This window comes from Pseudochaenichthys georgianus, chromosome 24 (assembly GCF_902827115.2).
Source record: "Pseudochaenichthys georgianus chromosome 24, fPseGeo1.2, whole genome shotgun sequence".
NCBI classification, from domain to species: domain Eukaryota; kingdom Metazoa; phylum Chordata; class Actinopteri; order Perciformes; family Channichthyidae; genus Pseudochaenichthys; species Pseudochaenichthys georgianus.
Window position 1 is genome coordinate 27005177 of NC_047526.1, and position 15166 is coordinate 27020342.

The 15166-nt window shown below is 41.6% G+C and overlaps 1 protein-coding gene and 1 long non-coding RNA gene across 2 annotated transcripts in view; one reads left to right on the forward strand and one right to left on the reverse strand.

The window, feature by feature from the left end:
- The window catches only part of ezrb (ezrin b), a 36796-nt gene that overhangs the window by 491 nt on the left and 21139 nt on the right, over nucleotides 1-15166 (forward strand). Inside the window, 2 exon segments of the mRNA XM_034075752.2 lie at nucleotides 7777-7860; nucleotides 14969-15064. Of these exon segments, the coding sequence (XP_033931643.1) occupies nucleotides 7777-7860; nucleotides 14969-15064 (180 nt within the window).
- Nucleotides 8065-12267, reverse strand: LOC117439733 (uncharacterized). The gene is made up of 2 exons (XR_004551183.1): nucleotides 12110-12267; nucleotides 8065-11304 (listed from the first exon to the last, which is right to left on the reverse strand). It is a non-coding gene; the product is annotated as an uncharacterized lncRNA (long non-coding RNA).

Genomic DNA, 15166 nt, shown 5'->3' on the forward strand with positions numbered 1-15166 from the left:
GGGGAAAAATATATCATAAATCACTTCCTGGGAGTGACAGATGTAAAAGTGATGCTCTCAGAGTAGTTTCACGCTGAATAATAATCACTGTGAAGCATTAGTCATGTATTTACCTTGTCACTGCTTTTAAAGTCTAAAGCCAGAAACAAAGTACAGGCTTTACATTTAACATGAATATGTATTGGGGCTATATGAAAACCAGAAACATGTCATTTTTCCTGGTCTTCATGTGCATTATTTTTCTTAGAAATGTATATAAGTAGGGTCTGAGGGCGAAACTCAAATCACATGCTTGTTATATCCTGGGGGTGTCCCATATGTTTCAGTGCACATCATCCACTTGTGCTAGGCACAGTGATTGTGAAATGTATAATCTAGACATGGACAGTTAAGCACTGTTTCAATGTTAAACACTGTAGGCGATCATAATCACAGGATCTGTATCTTTGACCTCCTTCTCTGTAATGATGTACAACATGATAAACAGCGGGGGTGGAAAATGTCATGTTTATATCCTCAAGAGTTCGTGATGAATACCGGGTTCTCCCTTCGTCTCTTGAAGTTATTTTCTAGGCTGAAATTTGAGGTTACTCCTCACTTAAATGTTGTGGTCACATAGTCAACTTGAAATCTTGGAAACTTGGAAAAACATTGACTTCCAGTTCACGGTATCAATGAGTTTCATCTTTGTACAAAAGCAAAACAAGAGGAGATGTTATTTGAAGAAACTGTTTTATTTGAACAGGTTTTTGGCCCTCAATTATTCCGGACTCGTTTTGCCCCACCCCTGGGATTATGACATACTTTCTGTCACACGTGCAGCATGTCACTCAGTCAGCTCGCTGTGTGGACATTTCTAGAATAGCAGCCGATGTGTTCCACAGTATTGAGGAAAATATGAGACAAATGTGTTATAATTGGATATGAATAAAATGTACTGCCTTAAAAGTACAAATCTCTATCCTTCTTTATTTAAAAACTAGAATACAGAGATTATGCTTTTTGGGGTTTCTCTCCCACACACTCACAACGTGACATCACTATGTCACACTCAGGCTTCTATTGGCTAGCGCTCCAACACATTGTACGTGATGGGCTAAGGGGCGGGACATCTCTAAGCGGTTGGCCAATCGCAACAGAGCCGGCCAGCTAACCAATCAGAGCAGACTGGGCTCTGGTTTCAGACAGGGTGAAAAGAGGTGCTGCTGCATGAGACAAAAATGGACTTAAACAGACAGTTGCTCAGTAAAACATGTCAGAGAGAATTACAATGGGAGACATTTTAGTGAAAACACTAAAACCAGAAGCATGAATAGCTGCTTGAACACGGCTCAGACCATCACAGAAAGAAGCAGCATCTTTGTGGTGACATAAACTCAAGCACCGGTCGGTCAGTGTCATAAAGTGTGTTGTCGGTTTGTTTAGAAAAGGCCTCATGGTTGTCATGAGCGTTGCCGTGGAAATTACATCATAGCATCAGGATAGCGGCCGGGTGCAGCTACCACAAAATAGCCGTCTTTTTCAACACCGTTTCCATTTCCATGATATCCAGAGAAGACTACAGGCCTTGCTTTTTAAATCTTACCCTCTGAGTGTTCAATATGTGACCTCATGACTGAAGCAGCTTTTGCAACGTAATATCAATAGGACACTAAGTCTGTTTTAATGAAAGTTGCTCCTTTGATCTGGTTTCCACCCGAAAGCTTCCTCTCAAAGTAATCCAGCAAATGCTGAGTTTCACTTTGAGCCTGGTTGTACATACGGGTTCATATTTTGAGTTCTGTGAGAAGTGTTAAATTGGATTACTAGTCTAACCAGCTTTAGTGGCTCCAGGCTGTAGCTGAGACATGTTGGTGTGGGAGGCAGGGGATGGTGCCATGATGGTGAAAAGAAACCCCAAACTACAGTCAGATACACCTTGTGGTACTTTGGAGCCGCGTTTTGGGAGTACTTTAATATTGATTTAATCTGCTGATCATTTCCTCGATGACTCCATTACTCGTTTAATCTTTACATTGTTTGAATATATTTTGCATTTGCAATTTCTCCAAGCGCACAGCAATGCCTTAAATGTACTTGATTTTTTCTAGATATTAAATTGACTGTCTTTTATTACAATAAAAATAAGCATATTCTTAATTTGTTTGGCATTTTGGTTTAAAACAAACCAAAAGAGATACATTGATTATCCAATAAGTTAACCAATAACTCAAATTGAACCCTTAGTTTAATTCCCTACCTATATCTATAGTATAATTTCAAACATTAAATATGCATTTGTGAAATGGAGATGTTAAATACATAAATGTACTTTTTAGCTTCCAAGACTATCTGTAATCATTTCATGGTCATAATGTTTGCCGTACATCAAATGACTTCTTGAAAACCAATAAAAGGTTATTACCAAGTGAAGGTATTTGTATTAGTTTGTCGAGAAGCTGCAGGCCATGAAAAGCAAATATCAAGCAGTTTGAAGCAGACTGGCACAGAAACCTCCCGGCAGTCTGATTATTACAGCTCGGATACCTGGCATGAAATCAAACATTCCAACATTTTTTTAATAAGGGAAACATTTATGACCGAGAGCGGGCCAGCGGCAAGACGTTTGACCAGGGTGGAGGAGCAGTTGAGGCTCCTGTATTTCTACCTGCGTGACTCATGTTTCACTTCATCAGAAGTAAAGGATCGCGCTCCTTGGCTCTCCCAGAATCCTGTTTCCTCACGGTCACAGCCCAGTCACACACACACAAGGCGCGGTCATGATCAACATGGATGGGTGTTTCCTTTTTCACGTCCATTCCCTATTGTTAGTATCCGTTCCTTTTTTAAATCATTTATAACTCAATCCTGTCTGGAACGCCCTGGAGACCTGATTCACAAATCCAAAAGTGCTTACGAGTCCTTGAGCTCTCATTCTCCTGCGGAAGTACACGATATGTCACTTCCTAAGACCTAAATGAAGGACACAGTGCGCTTGTTCCCTCTCAATAACAGCCGTCGTTAATGGTTATATTACTCTCAGGCCATTTCAGACGAGTCCCCATGGTGACTCATTGCAAGAGGCACGCACAGCCATGCAAACTATGCAGAGGGTTAAATATTGAATGGTCTTCACTGAAGAATGCAGTGCAACCTATTCACACTTTTTGACCGCCTCATTTCTTTAACGTGACCCGGAGAAGCTCCTTAACCTCCCCATTGAGAAGTCTGAAGGAATGGGTTACAGGTTAGCATCACATGTGAAGGCCGAGCTGGATCGAGAGAATATTTGACATTCTTGAGGAATGACTTGATTGATTCATTTACAGAACAGTGCCTTTAGCAGTGCATTGAGTTGGGAATTGATGTATGGTATCAGCTCTGGCTGTGAGCTCAACGTTACCGCTGTAGTTGCTAATGGATGATCTCAGCGCTGTAGATCTTGGATATATATTACAATGTAATGTCGGACCTTGATATTTAAGGCAAAAGGTTTAACATGATAGACTATTATCTTTTGAATGGGATTCTGTGATCTTGTTTTTCTAGCATTATAAAGATTGATTCCACTCACAAATGAATGCTATTGCCACGAGACCGTTAGCTTAGCTTCAGCAAGGTGAGCTCTAAAGCTTACTATTTGACACATTACATATAATCCCTCCTTACAGGACAAAGTGTCATCTTTGCACGTCTTTGCACAAATGAAACGAGAGATAAACACGGTCATTATTGAGCTTTAAATGTCCTTGTAGGTTAGGGTGACCCAGAGGTCGCGTTAACCGAATATTTTCCGTCTATGACGGATCTTTTTTAACAATGACGGACAAATCTGAAAGCAGTCCGTCATTTTGACAGATTAGAACAAACTCGGAAAACAGCGCCAAAGTTTCCCCGCAGCAAGGCTCCGGTGTTATGCCGTGTTATGCATGCCCTCCAAAAAGGAAATTATACCGTTTCCAAACCTAACCGTGCTGTACAAATCATTGAAATGTCTGAGTTTTGGCTTTACACTGCACGCTCCCGCGAGGTGCAGCAGCCATGCATAACACGGCCCCGTTGACAGTTCACGAGCATGCTTCCCCCCCGTCAGAGTTGTGTAAAGTCATTCTGGATTTTGACGGAAGTTTTACGATCCTGTCCGTCAAAATGACGGGCAGCGAAAAAGTCTAGCGCAACCTCTGGGGTGACCAGACGTCCCCGTTTTCCGGGGACAGTCCCCGTTTGTATTGGCCTGTCCCCGGTTGAAACTGTCCCCGGAAATGTCCCCGTTTTTTAATATACGTTGAAAACACATAGCAAGGTGAAATAAAACGTTTCATGTCAGGAAACACTGGGTAAACAGACTGCGGTCAAGCCAGCCCCCACTTCGGAAAACACACTCAAGCCAGCCCGCACGTTGTATTGCGGTGCGCGAATATCCTATGCATTACGGTAGAGGCCTGTATAAACTGCCTTCAAAATAAAAGCGTTTACTCGGTCAATAAAATATACCTAAAAAACACACCAAACATATTCATATATACTGGAGCTTAAATTAAGAAATATGTACTATATAATGTGATCAATAATAATGTAAAACAAACTATGTATAACTACCACATTATAACTGAGTGAATGCAAAATGTAATAACAGTTATGAAGACATATCTGGCATTTCCACTGGGTGACTAATTTCAATTGATGTTGACACCATCTCACAACACTCCTAAAATACCATTACTTATAACAAGACTTATTTCACTTCAGGGTGATAGCAGGACACCCCATCTAATCACTCAGAGAGAATCTGATGTACAGTTTCAAAATAAAAGACCTGAAGTCTCATTATGAGCTATCGTCCTTCTGTTTGTATCCAACAGTTCAAATGTTCGAATTACATTGAACCAGAATTGTCCCCCTTTTTTCTTTAACAGTGAAGAAAATTGGATATGTTAATGAAATATCGCAAAATTCAAAATGTCCCCGGTTTTAATTTTGTAAATCTGGTCACCTTATTGTAGGTGGATTCTTCTTACGAATGTACAGAGACAAGTTAGATGTTGTTTAGCCTTTATGCTAAGCTCAGCAAAACAGCTTCTGGTGTTAGCGACATGCAGTATTTAGCAAATAGACCGGTATCAATCTTTAGGTCTGACTATTGGCGAATAAGCTTATTTAGCAAAACAAGTGTTTCTCGATGAAAGAATTAAGAACCGTTGTGATTCCATCAAGCTTGTGTTACTTGTTATTCTTTCTTGGCTACCACAGTGTTATATCTGGCACCAAGAGGGTGAACATGTGTATAGCTTTGCTTTGGGAACCACTGCTCCCGTAGCTTAAAAAGTTGTAACTGTTATGTCTCGTGGAGCAGGGGTTTACACGGTTAATATGAGCGTCTGTACTTTCCTCTGACCAAGTTGCTCATTGTGGAACTCTGGGTCCTTGCCCGTTATATTTTTAGCCTGTGTGTCATATTTTCTTTACCGCTCTGAATGGCCTCGGTTTATTGTGAGTTACCGTTGATGGACTTACTTTGCGATCAGATATCACTCACGCTGCTGGCTCGTCTGCTCCACATATTCACATGTTCCACTCTGACGGTTAGGGTGTGTTATTCTAGGTTCTCCAACTGTAACGGCTGTATATAGACTGTGATGTTGAGAGAAGCACCCCATATGTGTCAGAGCCGCTGCGACCAGATCATATATAATTATTTATAAACAAGGCAAGTTCGAAAATATCGCTTATTAGGGCAGTTTCTGATCACTTCTGCAGCAATTACGTGGTCGTTTTTGGTAATCTGGCTCCCCTAGGGTGTAGATGATGGACGCGTGGGGCTGTTGGTGCTCCGCAGCTGAAAGGGGACCTTTGTTTGGCCGTGTAAACTAAATGCAGTGCTTCCCCTCCTTCCTCTGCTTTTAAGCCGTGACTTGAAGCTAGTATAAGCTGCCCTTTTTGGACTCAGTTTTCAAATTGTACACACTTGTGGTACTTTGGGACGGAGCTTTTTTCTTTTTACAATATTTGTATTGAAGTTTTCAACTATAACGAACATTACACATACATAACACGGTCAGTCCAGGTGGCAGATGCAGTGTACAATCAAATGAATAGGCATGTAAATAAACACAGGTCAGTATACAGATGATACATGGATAACAAAGTACAGACATCTTAAAGAATATGACGTGGGCTCCTACATTTTATAATATTATTCCCGTTGCCCCCCTCCACGCCCCGTCTTTGGCTTTATTGATCATCACCAACATTCTTTTTCAAAAACTCCACGAAGCTTCCCCAGATATTTTCAAAAACTGCCAGCTTTCCTTTGTAAGTGTTTCTAAAGCAACACATGCTGACAGATCCTTAATATATGTATTCATACTTTAGTCATAGCTACAAACTCTTATGTGGAGTCTTTGTGAATGAAGCTCTGCCACAGATCTTGGTTTGTGATTGTGCTAACTGTGAGCACAGACACATGGAGGACAAATAATAAGGCTTCCTTGAAAACCCGCCGTCTAGACTACCCTGTTCTTACAGTATCCTGGACACCGCTGTGCTGACGCTCTTTCCACCCGACGCTGATTGGATTTGCCCGCTCTGCAGGATTTAAGCCTGTCAGTTAGTTGCTCATCCTGTGTGGCTTCATCGGAATCAGTGGAGCTCTGAATCACCACACGAGTCACCGCCGCTGCTCAGACATCCCTTTTCCAGTGGGCGTCTTTGAATTTGTCCAGCGCCCGCTCACAATGGGCCGGAGAGGAAGGATGTCACTGGAGGTCTCTGTTAGCGCGACTCCTCTCTCTTCACCCCGTGTCCTACAGCCTCTTTGTGTCCTTTTCACTGAGCATTAATAAGTTCAGTCAATACTTTGAGGGTCTTTTCATAACCCCCGCAAATACCAGACACATTTGACATTATCCCCACAGAGAAGAGAGTCAGTATGTGCATTACTTCAAAGCAGCTATTGTAAATATGTGTACACTGTCGCATGGCCTGTGTGTGCAACGCAGATGCCATTGGCTGATTACTAACGAATTAAACTTACAAAGCAGAATATTGTTAACCTCCATCGTGGCACGTCAGTTGTCATTATTCACTCATGCTTTTTGTAATGGTTTTCAATTGGATATTAATCACTGGGTTGTGTTTGAGTAAGTGGATATTCAATTCTCTCCTCTTGCAGCAGGTTTCAGATGGACCTCCTCTTTGTGTATGTGCAGGCCACTCTGATCAAACATTAACTTGAGAACTGGAAGAGATTTTCCCGTGACTGGGAGTGAAGTAGCTGACTTATTTTATCCCTCCTCTCTTCAGTTTAGTCATCCAGAATAACATCTATAGTACCTGTTCTTTGTTCAGTAATTACAATGGGAGGTGGCCACTTCTTAAATCTTGTATGTTCTTTCAAATGTAAAAGTTGGCACTGAATATTTGTACTAAGAACACCTCAGATTTGGCAGCAGAATTCCCTTCAATGGGCCCGTCTGACTCTGAGAGAGCAGAGATAAACACAGAGCCCTGTGTGTTTACTGTGCAAATACACCCCCCTTACACACACACACACACACACACACACACACACACACACACACACACACACACACACAACACACACACACACACACACACACAACACACACACACACACACACACACACACACACACACACACACACACACACACACACACCACACAGCACAGCAGTGTTCTGTATTCTGGGTTACCTCATATGGGCCCTTTACCTGTGAGAACCTCTCTGTTGCTCTGGGTTAGCTTCTCAACTCTCTCTCTCTCATCTTTCTCCGCAGCTCAATGTTCGCGTCACCACCATGGACGCTGAGCTGGAGTTTGCCATCCAGCCCAGCACCACCGGCAAGCAGCTGTTCGACCAGGTACAGTCCCACCAGCTCTGTGTTGACCGTCCTCAAGCCACTGTTGACCTCTAAATATGTTATCAATAGGGTTTAAAAAAAAAAAAAAAAACATTTATTCCAACAGTTTTTTTTAATGGATCAATTTTTTATAAAAAATACCAATGCAAGTAAGCCCATTGAGTTCCAGTGGTATGGGTTGATAGATAGATAGATAGATAGATAGATAGATAGGTACTTTATTGATTCCAGTTTGTGAAATGTTTGCATTGCAGCAGCATAAAAAACACAAGGCAACGTACATAAGAGAAATTAAGACACAAGAAATGAACAGTCCAAAATATTTCAGAAATAGAAATAAAATAGCGTTAAACATTTAAAAAGTTTAAGAATATAAAACAAAAAATAAACAATATTTATACAAGAAAGGATTATTTCAAAATGAGAGAGAATGAATAGTTTTCTGTAGGTTATTCAAACAAAGTGTATTGTGTGAATCAGTGAGGTGCTGGTTGACAGTGGATTGTTCCCCTCTTGGGTAGAAAAGACCCCGTCCTTATGCTAACCTAAGCTAACCAATATCTGGCACCAGCTGAGTAGTTAACGCACACACATTAGAGCGGTATCTATCACTCCCTTTAACGAATGTTGGTTGTTTTATCCGAGCAGTAGGAAAGGAGCAAGTGTCTGCTCTCGTTATCATCCCTCCAAAGCTCTTTCCATTCATTACATCCAGGTCTGAACAGTTATCTCCTACAGGCAGAGATTACAGGAGCTTTCTGCTTCAAGTGTCCTTATCAGTCTCTTTGTTCACACTGAGGTTCAGGGGTTAGTATAAATGGCTTCCTCCTGTAAGGAAAAATTGCAGCTTAACAAAAGTGAACAAAGATAACTTCAGACATTTATTAAACTAAATATGAATGGCATAAAAAGGTGTGGCCACAATATAATGGAAATAAAACAATTATAGATGGTACCTGTCACCTTTTTTAGGCAAGGTCACTCATATACCACATGATATAAAGTTATCAAATCAAAGGTTGAAACATATTTGATATTGTAGAATAGAAGTGTTTTTAACTTGCTTATTTTTATCTACCAATTATCCCACTCTCATTTGAGCTCACACCGATAGCTAGCTCTTTGATTAGGTGTGTGTTGAGGATGTGGGTATGCAATATCTAAAAGTGTGGCTCCTGTCAATCAGCTCGTTAATACTTCAATTGAGGACTTTAAGTGTGCTCGTTTCCGTCGCTGAAATCCAAATGTATGACATGTAATTAGCGTGTGCTCCTCTGAGGCTGCATGTCAGCATCGGGGGAGGAAACACATTGTTTAAGCCACTTCCTGTACAACTCGTTTTTCAATAGCAAGTGAAGACAACTATGTGTATTGTGCGCGCATGTCGAGGGCTTCGGCCTTTGTGTCGGGAACATTTCAGGTAAAAACATCTGAATATAGCCATGAACAATATCCCATAAATAGAAACCTCTTCATTCAAAATGGTTTGTATTGTTTGAGATATTGATGCCACCGGTGTGAATGGATGCCCTTTGGTTAGTTTTGAACAGATCAGCACTTTGAATACTTAGTTTTGTTGACAGTTAAAGCTGCTGATTAGTTTTTAGAAAGGAGTAGCTGCGGATGACCCAGATTTCGCCTTTGACATCCCCCTATTTATAGAGGATGGTGAATTCCCCCGCCTACTTGTTAGAATGGCTCTCAGTAGGGCGTGCCACAGATGATCACTCTCTCCCTGCGATAGTGCCAGGGACAGTTCAGTGCTATTTGAGTTCAAACAAGATACAATTGACTAATTAGGGGCACAGGAAACTTCCCACCCGATGAGAACATGGAATGACAAATACAACACAATCTAAAGCTTTCTCCACTTCAATCCTTAGTTCAGAATTGTATTTCATTCTGTAAACATGTTCTTGTTTTAGTAGATGAATTGCCTTAATCTTTCATTACTTGAATACTTACTTACTCTGTGCCTTGGATTTATTTTTCCTTTGCTACGGTATATTGTAAATAATATTCAACGTTTTGGACAAGGGTTTGGAAGCCTTCAGTATGACAGTTCGGCCTCCGCCATCTTGTTGTTTTGCAACCTAAAGACATTTTTAGACGACCAACATTTTACATTCAACTAAAAGCATATTAGAAAAGGAAACATGGAGATCGCACAGACCAAATAACGCCAGGGTAATGACCTGTCAATCACAAGTTAGCTGCTAAATTGGATATTTTACTCGAGATAAAGCCACAATTTACGAAATTACCATCATCGTATATTGAGGATAACATGAAACTAGCATTTGGGTTAAAAAATGTTTTATGGATGTAATAATTCAAATAAGACAACGTGACTTCATTCATTTTTTCAACTAGTGAAGTCGCCTCCTCCTGGAAGTGAAAAGCACTTTAGCATCGGCTTCACTTTTCAGACTGCTTTTAGATTTCCCAGTTAAATGAAAGATCGATATATGAAATCTGAGCAGCTGTTCAGCGTCTGCATTTTGAATTCAACTGACATTTTTCAGTCGTGTCTGTCAGCATCCTGATTTAGTTTTAAACGGTTGCTTTGGCAGTAATCAGCTGCAAAGACGCAAGCACACTTTTTTGACAGCTTAAGTGGAAATGCTGAGTAACAGCACTGAGCTCATTTCCAGAGGCCTGTGCGGTCTGATCGTAACCCTCGTCCCTGTGATGCTGCTCTTAAAGAACAACTCCTGCCGTTCCCCGACACACCCTCGCACAGTTTCACTTCCATAAGACACTCCACTGCTGCTGGTTTCATTTTGACTTCAGCCGCCATTACAGGTGTCGCTTACAGTCGATGTTCTGGTTAGTTCTGTCCGTCTGTTTTGGCGATCTCTCCGAAGATAATGTGGTTACAAAGGCTGTCAGCCTCGGACCGGTTGAGATCCGCTCACAACAGGAAAAGGGTCGATGGCTGACGTCTGAAAACATGAATAATCTGGTTGACAGGTGCCAGAAGCAAACTATGAAACTAGTTCTTATAAACCCAACCCCACATGTCAAAGCCACATTCACAATCTGCCTGCTCAACCAAAGAGGGAACATATTGCATCATTCTGTGCTGGAGTAGTGGAGCAGAACTGTTTTTGAATGTTACAATCTTTGTCGAACTCCTTTTTTACTGTTCACACGCAATAATGTGTGGTCTGACAGTAATACACGCTTTTTCTTTGGGCCAGTTGCCCCCTCAAAACCTTTGTGCTGGCTCCTGTCCTGAGTCGCTGGAGTACTCCACGTTATCCAGCCCAGAGGATGTAGTGAATACTGCTCCTTCAGCCCAGTGGCATTCCTCACTTTCACCACAGAGCCCGAGCGAGGAGAAAGTCTCACTCTTTCAGATCGCTGTAACGCTGCAGACTTCGTCCTGCACACTCTTCCCATGTGGCGCTGCAACTGGTGCTACTCCCACCTGAAGCGAGTCTGAAGAGGCGGGTAGAGGGAGGTTTAGATGCTTTGATATGACTACATATGTTTAACTGAGTTACACAGATTTGATAATGATTGCCAGAATGAATTAGACTTCTGCTTTTGCTTATAGGAGCTTGTCGAATGAGTTTTGCACCTAGATTTCATATCTATTAAGGATGTCACAAGAATGTCAAAATTCGGAAAATGTGCCGGTACTTGTTTTCTACTTGACATCAAAGCACAGTTTGTCATAAAGTGACTAACCTTCATACCTTCCGCTAATTAATCTAACCTTTAGTACATATTTCTAACACTCGCAGGTAAAAGTTGCCAGACGGATCTCGCTTTGAACTCCGATTCACATACGGTGTATTCTTTAGGCTTTATTGTTCCTTATTCTGTATATCTGACAATCATACTCGCAATCATTGATACTGATTAAATAGTTTCTTATGTGATATGATACATTTCTTTATTACTCTTTAACTTGACGTGACCCTGCTGAAACCCACCTTTTTATTTGGGTTTTCTGTTGAGTTAATCTTACTTTGAATGCATGTCTCAGTTGTTCGTAGCTTTTAGCATCAGTGTACATCAGCTCGTCATAGCAACACATTAAAGTCAAGGCAGCATGCCAAAGCAACCTGCTGCGATAGTTTACTAAACCTGCGTCCCCACATTCAGATGTAATCCTCCTCTAATGAACTGTACTATTTTCAGTATCCTTTGCCAGCCTTTGCTCATACCATGTACAGCATGTTATTAAAAACGAGTTAAATGAAATGAACTACAATGTTGCTAAAGGTTAAATAGTTACCTCCTTGTCAGAATGTTCAGCAGCTGCACCCCTGAGAAAATGCTGCATTTATCTGAATGGTAGCCCACTCTGTTTTTCTACGTATCCCTCTGTAGCCCCCGAAGCGAAACCCCCATGAAAGGGCTGGTTGTCTTCTGAGTCCTTATGAGTTCATTACAGGTGAGATGCAGCCTGACGTGCACTCTCGTTTCCCCCCGCCCCCCCCCTCCTCCCCCTCCTCCAGTGCTTGTTGTTGTCGCACCAAAAACAATCCATCAGAAAAGTCCCCTAAATCAAAACCATTCATGTTCACTCCCACAGGTCAGCCTGCCGTGCATTGGCCACGAGAAGCGGGGGCAGTTTGATTTTAGTTTTAACCCTCGATGGAGTTTGCCATTGGGAATTTGCTTGGCTTGAGTGCCATTTAGTTGATTCATACTTTTTCCAGGCAGCCGAACACCTCACTGGCGCCTGGGTGGGGAATTTAGCAGTGATTGGTTCAAAAAGGACCCGGCTCAGATATTGTGGCATTTAACAGCACACTCACAAACACGTGAGATGATGCTGCCGTTGGAAACATCGCTCGGCCTCTCTGAAGGCCATGAAGAGAATCTGGTCGTTGAGGTTTTCCCTCTGAAACCCAGTGGAAAGTCCTTCTGCTGCATAAGTGATTATTTCAGAAGTACGTTTTTGACTTGTTGCCTCGGCTGCACCGTCAGAAAAGGGCTGCAAAAGTCTTCACATCTCGCTGATCTTAAAAAGTGTTTCCAGTGCAGTTGAAATTAAACCCGGCTCATAATCTGTCCTTCAGACGTTAATAATGAGCAGCAGTTCTGGCGTTGCAGTTGTTGCCAGAAAGTAACAGCAGCCCCCCCGCCCCCCCCTCCCTCTCGGTCTGTTCCTTGAGTCAGAGACAGGATGCTGGTCATGCAGCACGCCCTCCTCATACAGTATCACTCAGCGGTCAAACAATAGGGCCACTCTGTTGAAGACCAGCCCCCGTTGGCTTGTGTGCAACAGAAAGAGATGTGAGCAAGTGTGACTTCAAGTACAGAAAAGAGTCTTAAAGTAGCAGTTTTATTAACAAATCTTACCCAAAGTTACATTTGTGCTCATTAGCTTAGCTTTATGTAACTCTTCATCTTAAACCAAGGCCTCCAATCTGGGACTATTTGACATAGCATTGTTAATACTCCTTCACATGAATGAAATAAAACCAAATATAATTGGGATTGTAGATGTTGGCCGGATGACTCAAGCAATTTGAATATAATATTGAAATGATGGATAAAAAACAGCTGACTTTGATAAATAAGCGTAGTCTTATCTGATTTGCCTTCTAAGGATACTGTAGGCTCTTTGTATTATATGTACAGCACTTTGGCTCGATGCAAAAATCGTTTAGAAATGTGCTATATAAATACAACTTGATTTGATTTGAGGATCCATCGTGGACTCTTGATAAGATGCATCGAGACCTTGTTTGAGTCAAAGTCTATAGCCGGCTAGAACTGGATATTTAGTTTATGTAATAAGTGATTGTGTATTAACTACATAAATGCAATGACAAAAAGGAAGAGGAGGAACGTTTTGAGATGAATTCCACTGTGATATTTCTGACCAATGAGAGGACAGCTTGCTTGTTTGCCCATGGACTTGTTGACAACTCCTAAACGGCAATCAAGGAGTAAATGCAACAATTATATCAAATGAGTCCAAACAAAGCAAACAACACAGAGGTCTGAGAACACCCGCAGTGACGGTGGTAACCATCCAAACAATCTGGCTGTCTGGAAAAATACTTAAGTGCTGAGGAGAACAATCGTGTGGTGCTTTTTAAGAGTGTAATTTTATTTGTTTTGGCATAGTTTACCGTTGAAATCATTACTGTAGCCACGTCCACCCTCAGGCCTGTGCACGTGTAACACTATGAGGGAAGTGAGCAGGTACCGAGTATGTCCCTTACGGTTGATCCTTCAGGACTTGCCTACGTCTGTCAATCTTTCAAAGATCGTTTCACAACTCCCTGCGACACTGGGATGAAACTGGTAGCGATTCATTCACATGTATTGGAAACATTGAACCCCCTCATTGAGTTTTGAGGTGTGATCTCGAAGTGTCGACTACTACGCGTTATCTCAAAGTCCCTTTTCCTATAAGAGCCGTTAATGCTTGGTTAACTCTGAGAAGAAAATGTCCTTTTATATATCTAAGATCATGGAGAATAATTTCTTGAGTATGCTGATTGACTTTTGCAACTGACATTTAGGTAGGATGATGTGGCCAACTGACATTAAGGTGTTCACAGTGTCTGTTTAGAGCAGATACGATTGACAGAAAAACAATCAAAAACAATTTTAAACATCAATTCATTGTTTGAGTCTTTTTTCAAGCAGATGTGTTGCAAAAGGGGTTTATATATTACATTTTCTTTTGTCTAAATAAACTGAGTACCGTACTGTTCGGACTATAAAGCGCACCTGCATATAAGCCGCAGCAGCTAAATTGTCCGTCTGTCTTGCTCTCGTTCTGTCTCTCGGTTCCACTTTTACTTTGGCGCGCGACATGTCTCACTCTTTTCCGGCCTCCAGCTTTTCCTGCTGGAGCCCGCCCCTTAGAGGTGGCGGGCGCGGACCGGTCATAGAGCCCATAGGGTTAAAGGTGGTTAATTTTACCTGTAAAATCCATAGATTTAGGAGGTTCCCTAGTGGCCGTTAGCTGTACAAAAGAAATGGGGAAAAAAGTCGCGGTTTATAGTCCGAAAAGTACGGTACATTTGGAGATGTCAACTTGGGATCTGAGAAGTTGTGATTGTTGGTGGGATTATTGGTTGTTTTCCAAACCACTACTATACATACAAATAATCTTTCCTCTGTTCAGGTGGTGAAAACCATCGGCCTGCGTGAGGTCTGGTACTTCGGACTTCAGTACATGGATAGCAAAGGTTACTACACTTGGCTAAAACTGGACAAAAAGGTAAGATCTATCTCTAAAAATATATTTTTTGTTTTAATTGTGTGTCATAACAATCCGTCTATCTTTTGAATGCTCACGTTATTATATTAGTGTCATTAGGGT